General features: G+C 41.8%; 1 protein-coding gene across 4 annotated transcripts in view; it reads left to right on the forward strand.

Moving 5' to 3' along the window:
- The window catches only part of LOC145400095 (proteasomal ubiquitin receptor ADRM1-like), an 81,570-nt gene that overhangs the window by 16,526 nt on the left and 38,650 nt on the right, over positions 1-26,394 (forward strand). For 2 of the 4 annotated variants that reach the window (XM_080272601.1, XM_080272600.1), the window contains exons 3-4: positions 6,478-6,594; positions 17,714-17,964. In XM_080272601.1, coding sequence (XP_080128727.1) covers positions 6,478-6,594; positions 17,714-17,964 — 368 coding nt within the window. The remainder of the gene's footprint in view (positions 1-6,477; positions 6,595-17,713; positions 17,965-26,394) is intronic. The other 2 variants (XM_080272602.1, XM_080272603.1) reach the window with 1 other exon arrangement.

Here is a 26,394-nt window from a genome sequence, read left to right on the forward strand (position 1 = left end):
TTCGGCAATGATTATAGAATATTGTAGAGCATTCATCTGCGATCCGTTTCGTAAAAATATGACACTTCTAGCTATGCTAGAAAATTTTTTATGGCATACAGAATAACAATAGTCATTCATCACACAAGGCCACTTTGAATTAACTGTTTGCTATCATTTCATTCTCGCCTGTCCAGACCTCACGCTCCCCACATTCCTCACTCAGTGATTTGTGTGGCATCAAGAAATGATTACAATCATTTCATTCCCTTGCCCTAATTTTTAACTATTGTCTTGAAACTGATATGTGTTACAAATGAATAAATTATCTTCCTAATGAATGAAAAAATAAGTAAATAAAGGATATGAAGCACCATACTTTATCGTTCAGTAATCCCTCTAATATCCGAATGCCCAATATCCGAACATCCCCACTATCCGGACATAATCGTCCCAGGATCCAATATTCCCAAAATGGTCCGAAAACCACAAAAAAAATTGAAAAAAAAAAAAAACGAATTTTTCCCGCCCGTAATTTGAACGTGGCGCGCGGGACAGCTATGTTGTGGCGCGTCATTCCTCTGACGTCCGCTAGAGCGCCCCTGCATCCTCCCCACTTTCCGCCTGTCTCTTGTCGCAAGTGCACGCTCGTTGTCATGGCTGCCCACGTGCTCGCTTTTGAGGTGGTGCCTTACCTGCTGCAGGCACTCCTGCTGCTCTCGTGCCTCTCCTTCGTGTGTGTGATGATGGCCCCGCCGCCTGAGAAGAGGAAGAGAGTGGTGTTGACTCTAGAGAAGAAGTGGGAGATATTGGAGAAAGTAGACGCGGGGTGGTCTTCTTCCCGCATCCTCCGTGAGTTCAACCTGGCCCGATCTACTTTGTTTGATATTAACCCTTTAACCGCGGGCATTGTTTTGACCCGACTGCCCCCCCCCCCGCAGGGGTTCCAGCCAAAATGTAAACAAACTTTAAACCTTTATAACTCTGCACAGAATAAATCTAGAGCGAAAAATATGGTACGATTAGAAAGTACTAACCTTCGGCTTTGCAATGATGTAGGTTTCATGATTTCGTTGACTATCACTGGATGGGCAGTGCCATTAGAAGTGAGCGATCTAAAATCACTATTTTTCGCTCACACACCATTACCAAATGCCAACCTCATTCTGATAATAATACTATAAACATATATGAACACTGCACATACGATAAACACCCACTCTGTGTTCACTGAGGCAGGTAAAAGGCACTGTAATTGCCCGCACTTCACTGCCACATCAGTGCTGTTGTCACTCGCAAAGCTGGACAGATACTGATGCGTGTTTGGTCAGGGGTGGGGTGGGGGGCCCGGGGGGTGGGAGGTGGGGGGCCTGGGGATGGGAGGAGGGAGGTGGGGGTCGGCTGGAGTGAAAGAACTTAATAGCTACTCTCTCTTGAAACAATTGGCGCGCGGAAAAACGCGCGTTATTCAAAATATTCACAAACATTCCAGAATGACACCCGCGGTTTGGTCCAGTTTTTGCAGTGTCATTCTGGTATGACATCCGCGGTTAAGGGGTTGAGAGATCCCGAGACAAACTCATGCAGTACACGCCTGACTTCTCGTCGAGAATCAGACGCAAAGTGGAGAGGAAGGTGATGTTTACTCCCAAGTTTTGCTGAAGTCGACCGCTCCACGTTGATTTGGTATCGACAGCAACGTGCTGCTGGTGTGATGGTACGTGGTACGAAGCTGAAGGCTGCTGCTGAGAAGTTCGCCAGGCTTCACGATGCCCTAGACTTCAAGGCATCTGAGGGTTGGCTCTTCGCGTTCAAGTTACAGCATGGCCTTACCAACCGTAAAGCTCATGGCGAAGTTTTGGACGCAAATGAGGATGGAGTTGACGAGTTTCGGCACAAGGTGAAGGGCTTGATCGACAGGGAGGGCCTCACTCTCGGTCAAGTCTACAGCGCTGATGAAACTGGGTTATTCTATTGCTCTCTGCCAATGAACACTGTAGCTGAGGAGACGGAGAAGCCTGTACCTGGCCGCAAGCTCTCCAAGGAACGGATGTCTGCTTTGTGTTGTGCCAATGCTAACGGCATGCACCGGCTTAAGCCCGTTATTGTTGGCCGTGCAAAGCAGCCTCGGTGTCTTTGTGGGGTGATGGATGTCCTTCCTGTCGTCTGGTACCATTCTTTGAAGGCATGGCTCACAGCCCAGATCTTCAAAGACTGGTTCCACCGCCACTTCGTCAAAGAGGTCATACATTACCAGACGGAGACACTGGGAATCCCACGCGACCAGGTAAAGGCCCTCCTTCTCCTCGACAATGCACCTGCCCACCTGTGCGACAAGGACTTGGTGGCTGAGAATGGCCAGATTAGGTGCATGTTTCTGCCACCTTATACGACTGCTCTCATCCAACCAATGGACCAAGGAGTGATCGTGGCAACAAAGCGGCTATACCAACGGAAGTTCCTGGACGAGGTGATGGTTGTTCTCGAGGACGAGGACGAGCGCAGGGAGGGACGGGACACGCGAGGCCAGTGGACTTTGGAAAACCTTCGCCGCTACAACATCAAGTCTGCAATCTACAACTGGGCCAGTGCATGGAAGGAAGTCCCTGTCAAGACTCTAGAAAGCGGTTGGTCTCGTCTGCTTCTCGGAACAGATGTGGAGTACGATTTCCTAGGTTTTGACGTGGATGACTTCCATGCACGTCTACGTACGCATGGCGACGATGTTGATGTGGACGATGTGCGTGAGTGGTTGGATGACGACGAGGGCGATCCTGGGTATCAGACATTGTCTGATATTAGGATCGCATCTTCAGTTGCAGGTGTCAGTACCCAGCTTGAAGATTCCAACGAGGACAGTGACGATGATGTGAACTCCTCTCAGCATGACACAACTCCAGCCATCCCCAAGCTGAGCGCACTCCGGGAACACCTAGAGTTCGTTCTGGACTACCTGGAACATCCGGACTGTGACAAGGAGATGGGGCCCTTGGGACTTGTGGAGGAAGTGTGTGCTTTCAGGCAGCGCATCATCAATCGTCAGAATCGTCGTCAACGATTGAGTTTTTTCAGGCCCATGACCCCTGCTGTGCCCAGCCCTGGCTCCACTCCTTTGCCTCCCCAAGACAGGCCCTCATGCTCCGAGCCACAGCCCAGCACATCAGCCATGGTGGAGTCACCGCTCGACGTGAGTTTGCGTCTGTCTTCAGAGTCGTCTGCAGTGGGTGCGCCATCACCACAACCCAGCGACGCACCCCTAGGTCACCTGCCAGGGATACTCTCGGACTCTGACAGTGAATAGATGCCAAGAACTTCTCCACTAGACCACACGGGAATTTACAGTATTGTGCGGTGAAAAAAACAGTGCATTGTGTTAAGGATTTACAGTTGTGAGTGAAAAGACAATTTTTGAACTAAACTTAACGTAAATAGACGTGTGTTTTTGCTTTAGAAAATGGTTAGAAGAGTGGAAAAAGTTAAAGTGCAGATTGCAACACTTAGTAAGTTACAATGGAGCATAAGTTAGACAAGAGTGCGCACTGTGAAGAGAACGGACTTCTGAGTGCGAATGACTAAGTTCAGTGCAAGACTTCATGAACAGTGTACTGCAAGTGCTTCAGGAAATCCTTCTTACTGTCAGAGTCCGAGAGGAGGCGGTTATTCATCAAGATGGCCATGGACTTGCTGTAAGTAGGCAGAATGTTTCATACTGTACTGTATTTTCCATACTATACTTACCTCAAACACCTCATTTCACTCTTTTATTTCCCTTATTGGTGTGAATATGCTGTGTCTTAGGTGCTATGCATGTGCAGTAGGAAGGTGTTTTTCTGAGTTAGGCTAGCTTAGGGTCCATAACTACCAGTCCAGGAGCCAGGGACTTGTAAGTACCCAGAATGTTGAATATTGTATGAACCTATCTCAAAAACCTCATTTTATGCTTCTTTTGCATTTATTTCAGTCTTTTATGTGCCTTACTGGTGTGATTTGGGTCTTAAATAGGTGCTGTGCATGTCCAGAGGGAGTTGTATAGGTGTTTCTCTGAGTTAGGGTCCATAAGTACAAGTCCATAAGCTGGGGCCCAATATCCGGACAGGACCACTATCCTGACCTGCCTATGGCTCTATTACGTCGGATATTGGAGGGATTACTTGTATTAATTTACTCACTGGCGTATGTACAGTACTCACACACTATATATGTCAGTGAGTACAAATCACTGAGTGAGGAAAGTGGAAAGCATGAGGTCTAGGCGGGCAAGAATGATATGATAGGAAACAGTTCACTCAGAGTGGCCAGGCATGATGAACGACTATTGTTATTCCGTATGGCATAAGAAATTTTCTAGCATAGCTAGATGTGTCATTTTTTTACGAAATGGATCGCAGATAAATGCTCTATAATATTCTATAATCATTGCCGAAATGTATGTCTATGAGTAAATGAACATTGAATAAATATGTGAATGATACAATATAGTAATTCCTTTTTTTTTTTTTTTTTTTTTCGGAAGATAATTCATTAATTTATACATAAACCAGATTCAAAACAATACAGTTAATAGAAGGGTGGGGGAATGAAATGATTGAAATCAGTTTCTGATACCACACGAATCACTGAGTGAGGAATATGGGGAACGTGAGGTTTGGACTGGCGAGAGACTGTCACTTAGTACTTGGAAGTGGATGGATTCAGGTTGCATCGAAAGAGTGCGAGAGGGTTAATTCACTGTCCACATGCAGTGCAGCCTTTGTACCCTTGTACATACTCTTCACAGCGTTTAGCAACTTCTGTGATTGTTCAGTCTTGTATATGGATGGGACTATAAATGAAATACAAGGTAAGACAGTGGATGTTAGAGCATCCCCAATGAGAGGGCCCATTTGGAAACTACTTGTTCAGTTGTTTGCAGATGATACTGTATTGTTAAGTGAAAATGAAGAGGAACTGCAGTAATCCCTCATTTATCCAGACGTGTCATTATCCAGTTGCCGGACCTTGGCTCTATATAACCATTATTCGAATTAACTTGCCATTATCTGGACGGAAAAGTCCCCAAGAACTAGCTGGCCAGCTGACATGTTCAGGCATTCAGTATCATGGCTGCTGGGCTCTGGTTGTATGCGGGAAATAGGCCTTAATCCACAACCTAAGCTAAAATGTCCGTCTGCCCCTATACTGAATTGTCAAAGTCGTGTACTGGTCTAATCACTCCCTATGAACCTCCAGCACCCTAGTACCATATTTCGTGGGGTACAAGACGCACCTTTTTGTCTCAAAATTACCTTCAAATATCCCCATGCATCCTGGAGCCCAGACTAAGACAGGTTTGCTTGGCTCCATTGACGAGTAGAAGAATCTCTTAGGTGATCATCTCACTGCTTGGCAGTCTCAAGTATTTTCTAAATAAATACCTTTAATTTATTGTAAAACCTAACATTCACTTGTGTCTATACTCAGATTTTATGATTAGAAACACCCAAGTTCAAGAACAGAAGTTTCATGGTTTGTTTACAGCTGGCCATGTGACGGTCTAGGGGTTTAGCAGTATAACAGTTTAGCAATTTATCATCTAGTATACACCCTACTTTAGCAGGCCAACATGATCACTGGTGAACTCCCTGCTGACGTTCTGAAATGCAGTCATGATCACTTTACCTGCCATCCACTCAGTAACGAGTAAGGGAATCATATGGAAAATGTTGGCTAGCATGACTGCTGAGTCATTGTAACAGACATCTGTCCCATATGCACCAGATCGTATCTACCCAGTTGCTCCTCTACTTCTTTCTTGTATTCTGCCTTTTTTCCCTCCTCCTGTAGCCTTTAGACTCTCCTCGCAGAAACTGCTCCCTCTTTCTTATACTTTTGCTCATCCAACACTTGCTGCTCTGTCCTGGACAGTACTATATGTACTGGTCATTTTCACTTCATGCCCAAGCAGTGATCAGTACCACTTACACCATTTTAAAGGTGGCCTGCATGTGCTTTGACATGATACATATTTTGTACTGCACTCTTACATTCCTCTGCCTCATGAACAGTGCAACTCCTTATACTCATGTATACTCATACCTGGTCATATGCATACACGTCTTCCCTTTCCCATTCATCCAGTTCATTTACATTCATGTCTCCTGTAGTACCATCACTGCAGACCTCAACATATCCTCTGTTTATGTGCCTTTACATTAATGATAATTCACACCTCTCACAGCCATACAAGCCTGCCTATTTTTAGTTGGCTGTGCATTGGGGATATAGAGGGTGGGGAATCCCTAATTCATATCACCCTCTCCCTTTTCACTTAATCAGCTTGCAGATAATACTGGACTGTATTCATTCCACTTCCTGCTTCAGAGACTGGTTAGCTATTTGGTTATCAGCCAGCATTGTATAGGTTTTCATGAAGTGCAGGAACTAACATTGCTTGTCACTCATTGGTATCTCTGCATGGAGTGGTTGAATTAAACTGATTATAACATTGCTGTCTTGCAGGATTTAATTGTCTTCCCGGGTGATTGCGAGTATGAGCGAGTTACCCTTTGCACTACAGGCCGTGTTTACGTTCTTAAGTTCAAGACTTCCAGCCGGCGACGCTTCTATTGGATGCAGGTTTGTCTTTGAAAATCTTTGGAGGTTTTATTTCATCTGATTTATGAAATGAAATACACCCATACCCTGTTATATGGTGCTTTGATAACTGGTGCTTTGCTAGACCGAACACAGGAAATAGGGGAACATTCCCACATTCCGAACAGTTTGAATGTCTGTTGCCTTGCTAGTCCGACACCCTGCCTCTCCTGTCTGACACTCCGCCTCTCTAGTCCGACACCTCACCTCTCCCTGGGTTTGAAATGAGACTCTTCCTTCTTTTCTCCTCCCCTTCGTCCCTCCTCTCCTTACCGTCCCTCCTTCCTTCCTCTGTCCCTCCTGCATCCCCCGCCACACTCAGCACTGCCAGGCCTGTCCTCCTCCCTGTCTCCCTGCCTTCCCCCACCCCTGGTTGTCTCCTTCTCCATCCCCCCACCCTCCCCCACCCCCGCTTGTCTCCTGTGTGCGTGCGTGTGTGTGTGTAAGTGAGAGTGGTGAGTGAGTGAGTGAATGAGAGAGTGGTGAGTGAGTGAGGCAAGGGGGGGGAAGGTAGTAGGGCTGTTTGGCTTTCTTGCCTCCTTCCCTATCCCCCCACCCTCCCCCACCCACACTTGTCCCTCTCTCCCACCCCTGCTTGTCTCCCTCCCCCACCCCTGCTTGCCTCCCTTCTAATCTCCGTGCCCTCCCCGACCTCTGTGTAGCACACTGCCAACAGCCTGCCTGGCTGTTTAGTTGCCCTGGAGCATTGTTGAACACTGCACTTCCCACCACCCTACCCTCCTGCATGTGATGTTTGATGTGCCATTTTTTAGCAATAGTATTGTTTATGAGGATAATAACATTACCTGTGGTGTTTCTGTGTCAGTTTCTCTTGATTGAGCAAGGTATATGAGAGTTTGGGTTTGGGTCTGGAACACATCTCTGACTTTTCTTCAGTATCTTATTGGGAAAATTGCTTCAATATCCGACATTCTCGCTGACCAAACACTCCCACTAGTACAGAACACTGCCGGATATCGGGGTTTGGGTGTGCTCCTAAGTGATAGTTTCACCCAAAATTATTAACCTCTGTGTGTTTCATGTACACATACAGCAAGGAAGTACCATTGCAAGGAGGTTTGATAGTTTTCATACTGAGCAGTTCATTTGTATTGGTATGGTTGATAAACATGAATGTGTGTTAAATGCCAAATAGCACTATCTTAAAATTATGCATTGGAGAATCAGTAGGTATAGCAAAGGTATGATTAATTTAATCAGGGAATGCTTCATGTGCCTCTTATTAAAAATTTCATTTGTTGTGATAGTCTGTTTCATGCAATTGTTGTAATGACACTTTTTTTTTTTTTTTTTTTTTTTTTTTTTTTTTTTTTGCTGTAAAATTAAGCAACGTTGGGTCTGGTTAGTACTTGGATGGTTGACCGCCTGGGAACACCAGATGCTGTTGGCATCCCTACGTCAAGTGGGGTTGGTGGAGGATTAGTGCCCCTCCCTGTAAAACAATTAACTCTAAGCCCTTGGCCACCCTGTCTGGGATACATGGCGTCTGGCAATGAATGAATGAATGAAAAAAATATCAGGAAGATTTTCTGTACAGATATAAATTTATTTTTCAGAAAAAAAGTTATCTATCTATCTATCTATCTATTGCCAGACGCCTCAATCCCGTTTGGGGTGGCCACAAACAAATCGCCTCCAAGTCGCCCTGTCCCCCGCCATTTCACTGCCCTGCTCCCAACTCACACCCCCCTTTCTCATATACCTCTCCACCCCATCCCTCCATCTCATCCTCGGTCTCCCCCTCCCTCTTCCACCCTCCACCTCACTCACATACACTCTCTTCGTCAGTCTTTCACCCTCCATCCTCTCCACATGGCCAAACCACCTCAGTGTGTTCCTCACAACGCTTCCTATTACATCCACATCCGCACCACAACGCTCCTTTATATCCTCATTCGTCAGCCTGTATCTCCACGTGACTCCACAGGCTTCTCTTAAATAACTCATTTCCACTGCTCTCACTCTTGACCTGTGTCCTTCCAACAATGTCCAAGCTTCACTTCCGTACGTTAGAGTTGGTATCACAATACTGTCATGTAGTAACTTTTTTACTTCCATGCTCACTTCCCTGTTTCTTATCACTGCTTTCAAGGAACCAGCAACCTTTCTTTCCTGCTGTACCCTTTCAAGCACTTCACCCTCCAAACCTCCATCCTTACTCATCACACTACCCAAATACGTAAACGTACTCACATTTTCCAATTCCTCACCATCCAACCTCGCTGTACATTCACTGACCATCACTTTACTCTTCCCTACATTCACCTTTAGGTTCCGTTTCTTACACACTCTCTCAAACTCATCCACCAAGCCTTGCAGGGAATAAAGCCTTGCAGGGAATAAAGCAGGGAATAAACTCCCTTAGAGTTAAAAAAGAATTTTTCATTCATTCTTGTAAATTCTTGGTGTAGTCAAATGTCTAACTGTTTAGTATATAAGTTACTGTGACAGAAGTGCCTCAAGCTGTTTGCTGTAATTACTTGGTACTATTTATTGCTGTTTCAGTCTGTCTTTCCACACTTTCCTCCTACCTATTCTCATTCACTTTATCATTCTGTCATTCTGACAGTTTCTCTCTTCATTGTTATGATGGTTCATCGTCAGTATTTCTGTGCACCATCTTTGTTAAACTTTTGTTCTCAGACTGTTCCTTCATCCAGATCTTTTCAGTAAGTTCCCCATAACAGTGCTATTAGGATTGTCTTCAATTTGTAAAAGTAGGTTGATTCCTTTATGTAAGGGTAATGCATTGAATTTCTTCATGCAGCACAGTGAAAACAGTACATTCTGCCATTCTGACTGTTTCTCTCTTCATTGTTATGATTGGTCATCATCAGAATGCCTGTGCCCCAGCTTTGATAAACTTTTGTTCTCAGCCTGTTCCTTTGTCCATATCTTTTCAGTAACCGTAACAGTGCTATTAGGATTGTCTTCATTTTGTAAAAACTGGTTGATTCTTTTATATAAGGCTAATGCACTGAATTTCATCATGCAGCATAATGAAAAGATTTAGTTTATTATAGCTTGTTGTTGATCACCCCTTGTCTGTCTGGCCGAGCAGACCCATCATATGGCAACCCACCATCTACTCACTTGGTTGTAGTGCTGCTTAGCTACTTCACTTCCATCACCTTTATCATTCTATCTGTGAGGCTGTTCTTCTTTCTCCCTACTTCTCCCTTTCCTTCCTGTCACTTTTTATTACTCTTCTTTTCACTTCAGGTGGTTCGACACTGAGTGACAAACCTACTGGTTTCCAGTAACCCAGGAAAGTGTTTACAGTGCTGGACTGTAGCCATATAACCAGATAATAGGGTGATGTGGAGCCTGCTATGGTGTCCCTCTTAACTGGGTAGAAAGACGTAAATGCAGAGTCCATCCAGGAACCAAACCTCCACATTTTACCCTGTGCCTCATTGTTATGAAGTGCTGTCAATTCACTGCATGGGACAGCCCTGCAGTGGTGGTTCTTAGCAAGCTGCCACTGAAATTATTGATTAGAAAGAGAAAGTAGTCATATGGAGATTGTGTGTGTGTGTGTGTGTGTGTTTGTCTCTCTCTCTCTCTCTCTCTCTCTCTCTCTCTCTCTCTCTCCACTATTTTCCAAGTTGTAATATAAAACATTTGAGCTAGGCTCATGTTGTCATGTCCCCAGTATGCTATTTACATTTATCCACTTTGCTTTTAGAGCACACAGATTATGTTCACACCACCTCCTCTTTCAGACTGTTCCAAACATTTGTCCTCTTGTTTGGTAAGCTAAGCTTTTTGACATCACTAAAGTGTCTTCTGTTGTTCTTCCATCATATTTATCAAAAGATCTTCTCTTCCATGTACTATTTTTCAGATCCTCAAACTCCTTTAAGCATCATAACCATGTCTCTTCTCTCACTCAAGGTTGCAACTTCTCCAGCCTCTACTTGTAGGGCAACTCTCTCAAGCTTTATATTATCCATTTGGCTGTCCTCTGTACCTTTGCAGTTTACTGTATTAGTCTGTTTCTTCAGATATGTGTGTATGTTCACACACCATATGTGCATGCATGCATATGTTTATGCACATGCTCAGATTTTTTTGCATAAATTCTGATTCAGTCCTTCATAGCAAGAAACTGTAATTCCAAGATCAGAGCATTGTTTATGTGTGACTTCCAAATTAGTGGGGAGTAAGTTGTATTGTTTTGGTTTGTATATCTGTTGATACAGCTAGCCATTTTTTTTTCTCTCTCTCTCTCTCTCTCCATATTTTGTACTACTGTCAGGATTAGTTTTTGTGAATAGCCACAATCTGAAAGGTTCAGATGACATGAAAGAATTGGCAACATCAGCAAATGAAGCTAACAGATGTACAGTACAAACAAAAGTAGGGCATTACATATACAGTGGAATCTCCTAAATCACAGCTTTATGAGCTTTACCACATTCCGCGATTTGAGAATTCTGCGAGTTAGAAATTATTAATCTTATGGAGAAAATTTATGCGCTTGGTTTGTTTTGGGGGGGTCTGGCACCTTGCCGTGTCATGGAAAACCGTGCTATAAAAGTCCGCGCCATAGGCAACTTGACTGTATAGGCTATATATATATATATATATATATATATACAGTAATCACTCTAATATCCGGACGCCCAATAACCGAACATCCCCACTAACCGAACCTTATCGTCCTGGGATCAAACATTCCCAAAATGGTCCGAAAATCCAAAAAAATTGGAAAAAAAATCGATTTTTTGCCGTCCGTAATTTGAACTTGCCGCGCGCGCCACGTGAGAGCATTGTTTTGGTTCGTCATTCCTCCGACGTCCGATAGAGCGCCGCTGCATCCTCCCCACTTCCCGCCTGTCTCTCACCGCGACAAGACCTGCGCTGTTCGCCATGACTTCTGTGTGTTAGTGACTAAGTTCAGTGCAAGACTTCAGGAAGAGTGTAGTGCAAGTGCTTCAGGAAATCGTTCTTACTGTCAGAGTCCGAGAGGAGGCGGTTATTCATCGAGGTGGCCAGGGACTTGCTGTAAGTAGCCAGAATGTTTCATGTTGTACTATTTTCCATACTATATTTACCAGAATGTTTCATATTGTATTTTTTCCCATACTATACTTACCAGAAAGTGTCATACTGTACTTCTTTCCATACTAAACTTACCTCATGCATGTGCAGTAGGAATGTTTTTCAGAGTTCGGTTAGGTTCGGTTAGGTTAGGTTCGGTTAGAGTCCATAAGTACCAGAATGTTTATTAATGTATGAACATACTTCTAAACCCACATTTTATGTTTCTATTGCATTTATTTCAGTCATTTATGTGCCTTATTGGTGTGATTTGGGTGTTAAATAGGTGCTATGCATGTCCGGAGGAAGTTGTATAGGTGTTTCTCTGTGTTAGGGTCCGTAAGTACAAGTCCATAAGCTGGGGCCCAATATCCGGACGAAACCAATATCCGAACCTACCGATGGCTCTATTGATCCGGATATTGGAGGGGTTACTGTATATATATATATATATATATATATATATATACATACAGTAATCCCTCTAATATCCGAACATCCCCCCCACTAACCGGACATAATCCTCCTGGGATCCAATATTCCCAAAATGGGCCAAAAACCGCAAAAAATTCGAAAAAAATCTGACTTTTTTCCCTCCCATAATTTGAAATTCCCGCCTGGTGTCGAACAGCTGTTACACCATGGTCCCTTCACCCCTTCCTTCCTCCCCCTCCCCCCTCCCCTGTCAGGTTGCCATTTGGTATTTTTCATTACCAAGTGTGGGCCAATTTGGTAATGAAAAATTCGTTTGGTAATGAATTAGAATAATGCATTACCAAATGGATTTTTCACATGTATGAGGATACACAGGATGGAGATGGTGGATTGTTTGCTCTTTCTGATTAATCTGCTACCCTACATAGTGTGAAAATAATCAACATGGTGTTAGTTATAAGGAGAGTGATTACATGTATTTCCACCTGTATATATAATTAGTGAAGAATATATGCTAGCTTTACGAATTTGGTAATGAAAAGTTATATTTGACAATGAAAGTTGAGGAGATTGGTAATGTGGCTGTTGCATTCTGGCAACTCTGTTACCCCACCAACATCAACAGTCACAGCTTAACTCCGATGGAGAGCTGAAACTTATAACAGTGCAAGCCACAGGTGCTTGTTTTTTGTGAATAAACAGTGAATAAACTGCAATACCTTGCCACTAGAACACACAGGAATTTACAGTGTTGTGCAGTGTTAAGAAATTAGAATTTAGAGTGCAGAGGATTAACTGTGGACTGCAAACTGGCGGTTCAAACCAGTCCAGGAGCAAGTGACTTGTAAGTACCCAGAATGTTTAATATTGTATAAACTCACCTCTAAACCCTCATTTTATGTTTCTTTTGCATTTATTTCAGTCTTTTATGTCCCTTAGTGGTGTGATTTGGGTCTTAAATAGGTGCAATGCATGTCCAGAGGGAGTTGTATAGGTGTTTTTCAGAGTTAGGGTCCATAAGTACAAGTCCATAAGCTGGGGCCCAATATCCGGACAGGACCACTATCCGGACCTGCCTGTGGCTCTATTACGTCGGATATTGGAGGGATTACTGTATATATATATATATATATATATATATATATATATACACACTTCTCTGTCTCCTCAGCTAGAGTGTTCGTAGGCAAAGAGCGATAGAATAAACCAGATTTGTCAGCGTTGTAGACTTGACCGCGAGTGAGGCCCTCCCTGTCCATCAAGCCCTTCACCTTGTGCCGAAACTTCTCTACTCCATCCTCGTTGGCATCCAAAGCTTCGCCATGAGACGGATGGTAAGGCCATGTCGTAAATTGAACGTGAAGAGCCAACCTTCGGATGCCTTAAAGTCTAGGGCGTTGTGAAGCCTTGCGAACTTCTCAGCAGCAGCCTTCAGCTCCATGCCACGCACCATCACACCAGCAGCACGTTGCTGTCGATACTAAATCAACATGGAGCGGTCGACTTCTGCATACTTGGGAGTATACATCACCTTCCTCTCCACGTTGCGTTTGTTTTTCGATGAGAAATCAGCCGTGTACTGCATGAGTTTGTTGCCGTGGCTCAGTGGGTTAGTGCGCTCCACTCTGACCGAAGGGTCGGAGGATCAATTCCACTCGAGGGTCGTTGGCAGACATCAGGAAGAGCATCCGGTCCTAAAATGCTACACGCTCCAGTCCAAAAGTCCTCTACCCAGGGGCAACGCCTTAGCCCTTCGGGGATACCTGGCGTAAAACCAAATTATTATTTTTTTATATTTTATATCTCTTGATATCCTACCTCTCAGCTCTTCCATCGTAAACCTAGCCCCCCCAGGCTTTGCACACAGGGATGCACTGCACTTACACCTAATCATTGTCGTTTCTCTATGTTTGAGCCTATGAATATCCTCTTCCTTTACTGCCCAGGTCTCACTGCTATACAGCATTACATTCCTAACACATGCTGCATACAGAGATCCCTTAGCACATAGGGAGAGCCCTCTCAACGTCAGGAGAGGCTCCCTGAACCTCTTCCAGCGACTCCTCACTGTAGCCACAGAGCTAGCCAAGCACATAACATGTCATCCAAATAACAAAACTCTTCCACACACTCAGAGACTCACCAGCAAGTTCAATCTTTTCATGCCTGACAGTCTCCACCTGCTTTCCCCAACACATTGCACACATAAAATCAGCAGTATCTCGCAGTCTGCCTCAAATACCTTTATGTCCCTTATGCACCCACTGATCACAAACACTGCACAAGCTTGGGGCAAATTGCACATTGCATGTTTGGCAGCATTTTTCATCATCCAGCTCAGGAAGACAGTCTGAGACCTATGGTGGTTGCAAAATAAAATGCCTCATGGAGTGGGTTTTGTTTGTTCTCAGATTGCATTATTTTAAGAAAAACATGTAAACTAAAAGACAGATTTTTTACATCGTGTTATTTCAAAAGTGTTTAATTTAAACTCGTGTAAATCGAGAGGTACCTGTATATAAGTCTGTGAATATAGCTCTTGTAGGCATTGAAAATAGCCCAGACATCATTATACAATGCACAGTTTGTGGGTCCATCTTTCCATACATGAACTACTGTTTGTATTGTTTATTGAGGCTCAAACATGCATGCATGTGATGTCCATGGTCACCTAATGGCAGCCCTCCATGCTGCTTGATCTCCATCCAGTATGACTGTGAAGTTATTAAACAAAAATATATAGATAGATAGATTTGGTACTATGGACGTTTGTTTGTATTTTTGTGATTATGTGGTACTGTAGAAGAACCAACTGTGCATACAGTTGCCTTGTGCCAGATAGACTCACAGACCTACACAGTTTATAAATTATCTTTGTATGCACAGTAAAAGCCAAAGTTACCACTCCATCACAGTTATTTTAGAAAATAAAGCAAAGTACTGTTGAGCAGTCATGAATAGCAAATGTATATATGTTTAATAACAGAATGAAAAGCTTTTGGATTATGACATCTAGTTTAATGTGGTGCACTGCTGCACTGTCATATGGTAGGTGTAGGGGTTGCTATGGTAATCGCGAAAGTACTGGTACCTCACCTGCCAGGCTAAGCTGCAGTGTTGTTTGCAGACATTTCTACAATTTATTGATCATGTTTTATTTTCACGTTAGTAGCGAGCATTACCATTTGTCCATCAGAGTGTTGTTGGAATCTATTTAAGCCAAAATTTGTCAAGTTCATTAATCATTGGCAATGAAATTTTGTGATAAGAAATTACAAAATTGTGCTGTAGTGGTAATATGTGGTTGGTGGTGTATTGTGTGGTGATTAGGTAGAGCATGCATGCCTTGCACTGGGTAGGGTTGCAGGTCTACTGAGAGTTCAGTAACCCCTCTGCAATTTGTACATTGTACTTACATACCACTCCACACAATCACTGCTGTATGTGCCATTTATAAACAACCTTTTCTATTTAGGTTCTTGTCCGATGGCGGTTTTAATTTTCTTTTGCAGTTCTCTGTTTTTCTTATGTCTGATTAAGTTTATTTGATACCAAACTCGTTCATGAGTTTTCGTGCAGGAACACCAGCTCCTAATTTATTGAGAGTTTTCAGTGTATTAGGGATACTTAATGTTACATGCTTCCTCTTAATACCTTGAGTCTTTGCAGAAACTCCACTTGCATTCATAGTCATCGTAGGAAGAATTAACTTTAAAAATATCAGAGAGAAAAAAATAGTAGGTTGATGACCTAGTTGATGTGATGAATGCTCACACATAATTGCAACAAAGGTGGCTTCATGGAGACATAGCGTAATCTGAGCCCAGACAAATGATAATCGCTTTTTGTGCTGCTAGTTGAAGTGGTCTTGGAAGTACAGTAAGCATTTTTATTACAGTAGCATCTCGCCAATAACGTCTAATTGGTGCCAGAAAAATGCCGTTATTAGCGAAAACATCATTTGCGTATACATGTATAATGGGTTTATTGGTGCCGCCACCCCACGACTTTTACCCATTTTACCCATTTGCAGCCCTCCTATCACTACTTTTTTTCTTTCATTGAAATAATAAGATTAGTTGTTAAATTGTCATGAGTAATATAAAACTCACCTTAAACGAGCTAATGAGGTGTTTGGTGTGATGATTGTTTCGAGGCCTGTGCATGGAGGCTTCTGCGGCATACCCCCTGACCCCTCACTGGCCTTGTCCCCACTCCTGTCTCTCGTGCCAGGGTCACCTACTTCTGTCAACAGATCATCACACCCCACAAAGTCAGAATCTTCAGGAAAGTCCCCAGTGTCATCAATGTCATCATCCACTCAACCCCTCTCTGTTGTTCTTCCTCAGCTGGCCGGCATTGTGAAAGAAAGCGAGTGATGAGTGACGAATGGCGGGCATTCACTCAGTCATGATACTGTTTCTGGCATTTTCTTGAAATCTGATTTACAAGTGCAATCATTAGTCATTTATTCTGATGGCTGCCCTCTATCCATCTCAACAGACTTGAGTTGTGTCACGAGTGCCGACCATGCTTGTTTAACGGTTGCCAGTGTTGTATCATTCCAGGTTTGACGAAGAAATTTACGGCCTGTCGAATGTTATATTTCTTCCAGAATACAGCAACGGTAATTACGTATGATCGGGGTTGCAGGAATGCCAGGTGGAGCAGGTGAGTCAGGTGGGGCTGTGGAGGTGGAGGGGGAGGCAGCTGGTGATTCAGGTGGGGCAGTGGAGGTGGAGGGGACGGCAGTGGGCAAGTCAGTGGAGGTGGTGAGGGGAGGATCCTCCATATCCTCCTTGCTACTGCTCACATTTTTGGCAATTTCCTTCATCTCTTCTTGTTTGTCAGTTTCATTCCTCATCTTATTATGGACATATTTGTGGTATAACAACATTTGTGAAATAACTGTTATTCATGTGAATCCAAATGTTACTATAGAAACTAGGTATCTGTTCTAACTTACTGTTATTGCTGAAAACGTTATTGTTGAAGTTGTTATTGGCAAGATCCTACTGTAAAAAAAAATATACAGTATGTATATCGTTTCAGTTTTGTCCAGATTAACTGAAATTCAGACTAAAGGGGGTCAGATCAGAGAGGTTCTAGTGTACTGTACGTCCTAGGCCGGTTTGAGCCATCACCAAGGGTACCCCTCAAGGCCGGTAGAAAGCGATGCAGTGTTTTCCAAGTCACAAGTTTCAATGTTTCACACAACCAGTTATCTGTCCACCCAGTATTACACACTGCACATTTGTTGTGCCTTTGCACTGTCATTTTGCAATAGGAGTGCTGTTTTGATGCACATGTAAACACTGGGCAGCCATGTTGGCTCAGACATATGACTGTCAGTGTGCATGGGTAGCACATGTCTTCGTGAGATCATCATTCTCGGATACTGAAAAACTCATGTAAGCAATTTTTGCCGTCATTAACCTGAAACAGGGTATAAGTTTTCATTGACTGATAGCATACCAAGTCATAGCATACTGGGATATGACTGTAATTGTACTGAAACTGCTCAACAATTCATTGAAATTGTGACATGTGTTGTGCTTTAATTTCCCTGATAATTTATGATTTGCTTATATTTCATCAGGAGCCCAAGAGTGACAAGGATGATGAATATTGCCGCAAGATTAACGAACTTTTGAACAATCCGCCTGCACCTGGGTCATCACAGCGCCCTCTTAACTCATTGTCCTCCAATGCAACTGCCACTTTAGGTTCAGAGATCACCAACCTTCGTGATGCAGATATTCAAAACTTGTTTGGCAACATTTCCCAGCAACAGTTGATGCAGATACTTGGAAGTGGAATGTCCAGCCTCGCTACACTTCTTGGCCCGGGGTTAGTATTTTTTTTTTTTTATTATTTTTTTTTATTAAGGTAGCTGACCATTTATGAGTAATGCTGTAGATGCTTGTTAGCTGCTGTAGCCTTCATTTAGTCATTTAGGCATAGAAAGCCAACCGAAATGAAAGGAAAAATCCCTGTGTAACTGTGTTGAGCACCTCGTTTCTCCACCTCATTGCTCGAAAATTCACAGGCATCCACTACTCTCTCTCTCTCTCTCCTGGTAACAAATGAATGCATCGAACTTGTTCACTCTGTGTTCGCTGATTCAAACCTACAGGAAATCGTGGAGTGCAGCCAAATATACATATGTCACTTGCTTGACTCTATACGAGAAACAAGTTATTAAATAATCAAGGTGATATATTCCTGTTATCAAAGTCAAACCTTCAGAGTAAATATTCATCATTGCCAGATGCCATGTATCCCAAACAGGGTGGCCAATGGCTTAGAGTTAATTGTTTTACAGGGAGGGGCACTAATCCTCCACCAACCCCACTTGACACGTAGGGATGCCAACAGCATCTGGTGTTCCCAGGCGGTCACCCATCCAAGTACTAACCAGACCCAAACCTTATCGTTTGGTGACATAATATATGTAGGATGTACGATGTTTTATATATAACATAAAACAATTTCACCCATTTAGAAACCTAACAGAATGGAGGCACCCTAGGATTATGATGTAGAATATTCAGGTGCTGTATGCAAATGTGGCTGAAACAGATCTAAATCATGACGGGTGATTGGGGTTCTTGCCTACCTAGGCAATGGTGCGTGAAGACTGAGAGGATGTGAAATATGTATCAGCGTCCCATGTGTGACATTCAAATAAGTGCTGGTGCCCTGATTAATGAGCAACACATCGGCCCAGACTATACTCAATTCAACAAGTCCGACACCATCAGGAATGACATCAATGCCTCAGATGTTGATGACCTTACAGATATGGTGCCAGACAGGGTGAAAATGGCATATAGCTTGATTGTTTGTTGTACCCAGGGGTTATGGCCTCAAAAGCGTCCTCTCAGGTACATCTAACACCCACACGGCATATAATAAACATTTGTGATAAAAGTCATAAAAATGTAAATTCCAAAGACATTATTCAATAGAAAAAAATAGTAAAAAAACAACCACATGATGCATCGAAGGCAACCTTTGTGCTTGGGAATGCGACGTTGCCATATACACGGGTTGGCTGAACGAGGGTGACTAAGAACTCCTGGCCGCAATAGTACATACTGATTCATCCCAAATATCTTTAAGCACACTCAAAAGACCTCTTACTGTTCTGCCACAGACAGGTTTAAAAGGGGAAAATTTTATGCTGGATTGTGGAGCTTCACGGTATGCAAAAAGTAGAGAGTCAACATATCTTGGCCATTCCTTGGTATCTTCAACACATATACGTTTCAGCATTTCTTTTTAGAGTGCAGTTAAAACGCTCTACAAGGTTGTTTGTCGTAGGATGGTAGGGTGTGGTTTTTAGTGATCTAATAGCAAGCAATTGGTTCACTTCCTCCACCATACCAGGTTTGAACTAGCTTCCCCTGTCAGTCAGTACCTCATTAGGAATACCTATCCTTGAGTAAATTTGAAGTAGGGCATCAGCTACAGTTGCAGTCTCGATATCTTTAAGTGGAATAGCTTCTGGATACCTTGTTGCAAAATCTACAAGTGTAAGAATATATCTAGCTCCATTAGATGCTCCTGGTGTAATAGGGCCAACTGCGTCCACTCATACTCTAGAGAAAGATATATCAATGACTGGCTTGACTCGCCCTTTGTCCATAGTGCGCTGACACACATCACATGCGTGTGTCCACCTATGCACCTGTGACACCATCCCAGGCCAAAAAAATTAGTTCTGGATTCTATCCAAAGTTTTTTTGTGTCCCATATGACCACTCATTATACCTTCATGACCTAGCTTGAACACTTGCTTCTGATACATACTTGGCACAGCCAATTGTTCTTTTGTTACACCATTAATTTCTGTGACCCTATACAGTCTTCTGTTTTTGTTGACAAATTTCAACACTCTACCTTTGCCCTGAAATACTTTCTCTTCTACATTGTGTTTTCTGATCAAGTTCAAAGTTTTGTCATTTTCTTGAGCTTCCATAAACTCTGATGCAGACATTAGGTTCCTTACATTACTCACCTTGAGGGGCTTATTGGATGTCTTACCTTTCTGTGCATGACCTCTTGTCACTGCAGTGGACAAATCATTATGCTCTTCGGATTCTGAGTCGCCCCTAGTGTCATCACCAGTACAGCCATCCTTCGCTTCAGAATCATTGCAAGTGGTCTCCTGTGATTCACGTTCAGTCTTTTCCATGCCTTGTTCGTTAGTAAGAGGAGTCTGATTATTCTGAACACCACCAACAACAAGGTCATATACTGGTGTCAGGCAGACAGCAGCATAAATTGTTCCCGAATACCAAGGTGTGCAGATCTCTACTCTTGCCTCAGGTATAACTGCAACTGATCCATTTACCAAAGTCGATTTCAATTCATGTCCAGTGTACTTATCTGATTACTCTAGTTTTTCGGCCACAACACAAGTAGTAGGACCACTATCAAGCATAACAGTAACAGTCTTTGCATTAACAATACCTTTGCTTAGAACTAAACCTTATGTTTCTGAAAAGCTCTGTTTCTCACATTTTCGTGTTCACTTTCTTTCCTCTTTGCAAATTTCCTCGCTGCAATAGTTTGCCCATCCTTTACAGCCAGCTTGCTTATGACCGACCTTACTACACCTCCAGCAGACAGCAGCACCTGGCTTCTGGCTGTCCTTGTGGGACACAGCTCCCTCTTTGAATGGAAGTGAATCTGTCTTCTCTCGAGAATTTTGTCAAACCTCTCGTTTGTTTGTTGGGCTTGATCATGGCAAAAGGATGTCCATGTCTGTCAGTCCACTGATCTGCCTCATCTCTACAGTCCTGCAAACTCTTGACCCTGCGTTCCTTTAAGAAAATAGTAAGAGGATGAGGACATTTTTAATGAACTGCTTCCTGATGACAAAATCTGATATCCCCTCAAATGTCTGGCAGCAACCATCTGTTTCCACCCATTTGCACAAGATTTCTTCAGTCTGCGTATAAGTTGCTCATCAGACTCACCTTCTCTGAACTTGCTGTTGTGAAACCTTCTCTGACATCCCCCTGGTTTTATACCGTACCTCTTCAGTAGTGCCTTCTTAAACAGTTCGAAATTCTTCACTACATCATCCGATAGCTGATGATACATTTCCAAGGCATGTCCCGTCAACAGAGATGCCAAGGCTGTTGGCCATACTGAGGGTGACCATTGTGCAGCTTCAACCACCCTCTCAAAATATGATATATCATATTTTTGGGCATATAAGGCGCACCCAATTTTGGCAGGCGTAATCTGGGAACAATAAAAAATGCAGCAAACCCCAAACCCCCTAACTGAATGTTTCACGCTTTCAGCACTCAGCCCATTTACATATGACTACATAACCATTCAGGTACTGGTTATAAAATTTTCATGTACAGGAATCATGAAAATTTAGATTGACACCCTTTGGGAAGCTGTCATGGTAGGTTAAGTTAAAGTACATACCATAACACTACCAAATATCACCACTGACCTCCATCATCACCAGTATTGGCCATCATTGATAACTCTAACCACTATCAACCAACAACACTAAAATTATCAGTCAACACCATTAACCCTATCAGGTTTCTGGGCAGGGCAGATTATGTCTGTGCTAGAGTCAGCCACTCACACTGACCCATATCTTCGCGGTCCGATGTTTTACTTTGATCGCTTTGTGTAAATACACTTTTCATGATAGAATGTTGGATTAGGTGTCATTTTAAAGCTGAATAGTTGTACTTTATCATAGTATGTTCAAAAAAGGAGAACAAAGAAAACAAAATGTCAAAATGACGTTGAAGTTAGGCGAAAAGCAAAAATTTTATTTACAACGCTGGGTGGTAATCATATAACCAAACCATACGTGCTCCCTACGTGTCAACAAGTGGGTTGGTGGAGGGTTAGTGCCCTTCCCCGTAAAACAAATAACTCAAAGTCAAACGGCCACCCCTTATGGGATTATGGCGTCTGGCAATAGATAGATAGAAAAATAGTCGGCAAAAAATAACGTGTAAAGATATGTAAATTTGGATTAAACCATGCAAAAATACAATGAATTACCTTTACAATGATACATAGATTATGGTAATACTTGCATTTCATTGTACAGTAAAGCAAAAAGAAAGAGATGCACAATTTTATTTTAGTCTCGGCTGCATATTCACTTCGCGATGTTTTTCTTTGATCGGTCAGTGTAAATACACTTGTTATGATAGGATGCTGGTTGTAGTGTTATATTGAAGCAGAATAGTTGTACTTTATCATAGTATGTTCATAAAAGGAAAACGAGGAAAATAAAAAGTCAAAGTCACGAGTTAAAGTTAGGGAAAAACCAAAAATTTTATACCTTGCTGTAGAAAAATATTCACCAAGAATAAAGTTATAAAGAAACAAAGCCATGAGTCAGACCAGCTGTGCAGTACTGCCACACATAGAGCAACCATTCCGTGACATCATACTCGAGCCTCTTTGCTATGATGAGTAAACACGATTTATGGTGAATATTTTACAAAAGTTTCGTAAAATAACGATGAAAAGCGTCATCAGAATCTTTGAAGTTGGATTTGAAATGACGATTGAAATAGTCATAGGAATCTCAAAGGGTTAATATTATCAATCTCTACTGCTGACGCTACCAACTACCACCCCTAATACAAAGCTATCATCACTGCTCAGGCAGAATGCTCAATCGCCGTGATCACTTGTAAACAAACATGGCGGCTCAAGTTGTGGCGTCATCAGAACTTACGGTAACAAAAAAATACTGCTAAATATTTAGTTTATTAAGCCGTCATAGTGACTGAGATATGTTTGTTTTAATATCTATATTTTTTTATTATTGTTTTTCCTCAAACTTGTGGACTGCCAGTAAACACAGTCAACACAGAACAAAAAAGATCATATTTATAGTAAGAATAGATATTTTATTTTATTTCTGTTTTGTTTTATGACTATATCAGATATCCACAGCATTCATAAATTGCGCCAAAACTTACCAGTATTTTTTGTTTCGGCAATACCGATCGCTGTCCTCTAATGTAAACGAACAACAGTGCAAAGCTGCTGTGGACACAGGTTTGCTTATTATGTACTGAATAACTATATTTGTAATTTATTACTATAATTACACAAGTATAACTATATTTGTAATTTATAATATTTGGTTGCTAATCATTCTAAAGAAATTTGGGAAACACTTTTGTAGGGAAGGTATTTGGAGTTCATTTACGGTACCGGTAGGCCTACCACAGCACTGAAACTACCACTTGCCAGTAGCCCAAGCCTACCCAAAGTCTGACCTTGAGCATGTAAGGCACAGGATGATTTTCTGGGACATTTTTTTTGGGGAAAAAAGTGCGCCTTTTATGCCTGAAAATAAAGTATGTGTGTCAATGTCGTCTCGAGATTTGTCAGAGGTTGACATCTTAGGTGGGATGACAACATTAGCAACTGGTTGGACAACATGGCCAGCATTAGCAGCACTGGCAGCAGCAGCAGCTTTTGAAGCTTCAGTTTTTGCCTCCAGCTCTAACCTTTTCAGTTCCCTTTCCACTGCACGCTTATCACGCTCCTCCTCCTCCTTCTCCCTTTCTTTCTCTTCCTCTTGCTTCAGTCTTTCCCTGTCCTGTGCTCTCTCACCCTCTGTCAACTTGCGCAGTTCCTCGCCAGAATAACCCAGCAATGACCCTTCGTCCATTAACTTCTTAACACTTGTTCTCCACTCATGGCTAGAATAATTACAGAAAGAATAGCAAGTAAATTACAGTGCTTCACTGTTTCAACACCCCACACTTGTGCCAGTTTGGTCACAGGAGTTCCTGTTCGGGTGCCATATTGTCAGGGTTTGGCTTTCATAATGCCTTCACAGAGCAAGACAGTTAAGGTGAAAAAATTACCCTGACTCCAGGGTTGTTATAAAATGACTCCTGATGATCAAGTTAATAACACAGTGTCAGGGTACGTCAGAACAATGTGCAAGATTAAGATTTATTATAAAAATCAATATATATATATATATATATATATATATATATATATATATATATATATATATATATATATATATATATATATATATATATATATATATATATATATATATATATATATATATATATATATATATATATATATATATATATATATATATATATATATATATATATATATATATGTATGTAAATATATATATATATATATATATATATATATATATATATATATATATATATATATATATATATATATATATATATGTAAATATATATATATATATATATATATATATATATATATATATATATATATATATATATATATATATATATATATATATATATATATATATATATATATATATATATATATATATATATATATATATATATATATATATATATATATATATATATATATATATATATATATATATATATATAAATTTTTACACCTTCACCAAAATCCTTAAAGCCTTAAACTTAACATAACCTAAGTACAGTATTAGGTTCATGTAATCCACACAATACAATCACTGTACTGTAAACACCGTGGATATGTTCCCAGTACAACCCCACAACACAACACGAGCAGAGTTAAACACAAAATTAGGGGAGGGTCTTGTCTAGTGGGAGTGTACGTCCGTAGATGTTTCTGTACACATGTTGAATCTAGCTGAACGAGAGAGTTGAGCTGGGCAGGAGGGAGATACATGAACTGGCAAGAGTGTAGCATGAGGTCACAGGGATTCCTCTTCCCAATACTGTATATCCGTGTCCGATGGAGAGGGACAGTTGTAGCTTGTAGTCACTGCCAGTGTTGGTTCTCTACTATCACAACACCTGGTCCCCTCATTCCCTTGCTTAGCCAGAATCCTACCCACAGTCCCTCATGCAAACCATCACCAGACAACTGGGCAGTTTATGACTGGAAAACAACTCTAAGTAAGAGCTTTTACAACCTGTGGTACATTTATGGCAAACTAAGCAAATATTAGTTGAAGACATAACAAACAAGACCATAGAAATTAAATTAGTTAGGATTTACTTCTGACACTTTGTTCATCCTCTTTTGTGCCTGCTGCTGTTCTAAGAAAGCCCATCTGTGGAGCTTACAACTTAAACAGCACTTTGTCATTCACTGCCCAGATTTCACTCTCATATGAGTCCATCTATCTATCTATTGCCAGACGCCATAATCCCGTAAGGGGTGGCCATTTGACTTTTAGTTATTTGTTTTTCGGGGAGGGGCACTAACCCTCCACCAAAACCACTTGTTGACATGTAGGGAGCATGTATGGTTTGGTTATATGGTCACCACCCAACGTTGTAAATGGTTTCTTGGCTTACAGGAAACCATTTGGCTTGTCACTCAATGTAAAGCCACCTGTAAGGGAAAGAAAAGCAATAAGAAGTGACAGGAAAGATGGGAGAAATAGGAAGAGATGAGGACAGGCACGGAAAAAGAATGATAAAGGCTAAGGAAGAAGTAGGCAGCACTACATCGTGGATGATGGTTGCCACCACCTACTCATATGAGTGCCAGCAGTAAAACACGTTTCATGGAGGGCTCGCTTAACCCCATAGTAATGCTTCTACCCTTCTAAATACAACTGAGCTCTCCAGTTAACTCCCCTAAAGTGATATCTCCTTAACCCTTTGCCTGCAGTAACCGTGACAACAACATATGTGCTCAGTGGGAGAAAGAGGAAAGAAAAGTCGTGTTTTCAACTCGTGTTTTAACCCACTTATCCTTAATCTTAAGAGCTAAAAAAATTTTCAAACTTCAATTTTTCTGCCATCCTTTGCAACAAACTGTACGCCCATAGGTACTCCCAGCCCAGAGAACAATTTAAGAGAAGACAAGATGTATTTTGCCCATCTGATGCGGAAAAAAGGCCAGCGAAGCGGAAAGACGTTAATGAAACAGTAACGATGTGAGGAAAATTATTACAAACTATATAAAAATCCAGGAAAGACTTTCATTATCACCTGTTTTTATAAAACTTATTGATATAATGTCATTTATGAATCGTTACATACCATAGCCGCACAGTTTGCAACTGCAAAATGTTCGCAAGCTAATGCGCTTAGCACATGACTTCTTATTGCAGAAACAAATAACAAAATCACCTGTATTTTTTCACAGTATAATATAAAATAACACTTTCAGCCACTCGTGTATGATTTGAGTACGATTTGGTGCATATTAGTTTGTATTTTTGCGAGAGAGAGAGAGAGAGAGAGAGTTAAATCAGTTTAGACCCTCCTGCCTTGAGGGTATGTGTACACA

This window comes from Coenobita brevimanus, chromosome 51 (assembly GCF_032717465.1).
Source record: "Coenobita brevimanus isolate Jiangsu-jjx chromosome 51, ASM3271746v2, whole genome shotgun sequence".
In the NCBI taxonomy this organism is placed as follows: Eukaryota; Metazoa; Arthropoda; class Malacostraca; order Decapoda; family Coenobitidae; genus Coenobita; species Coenobita brevimanus.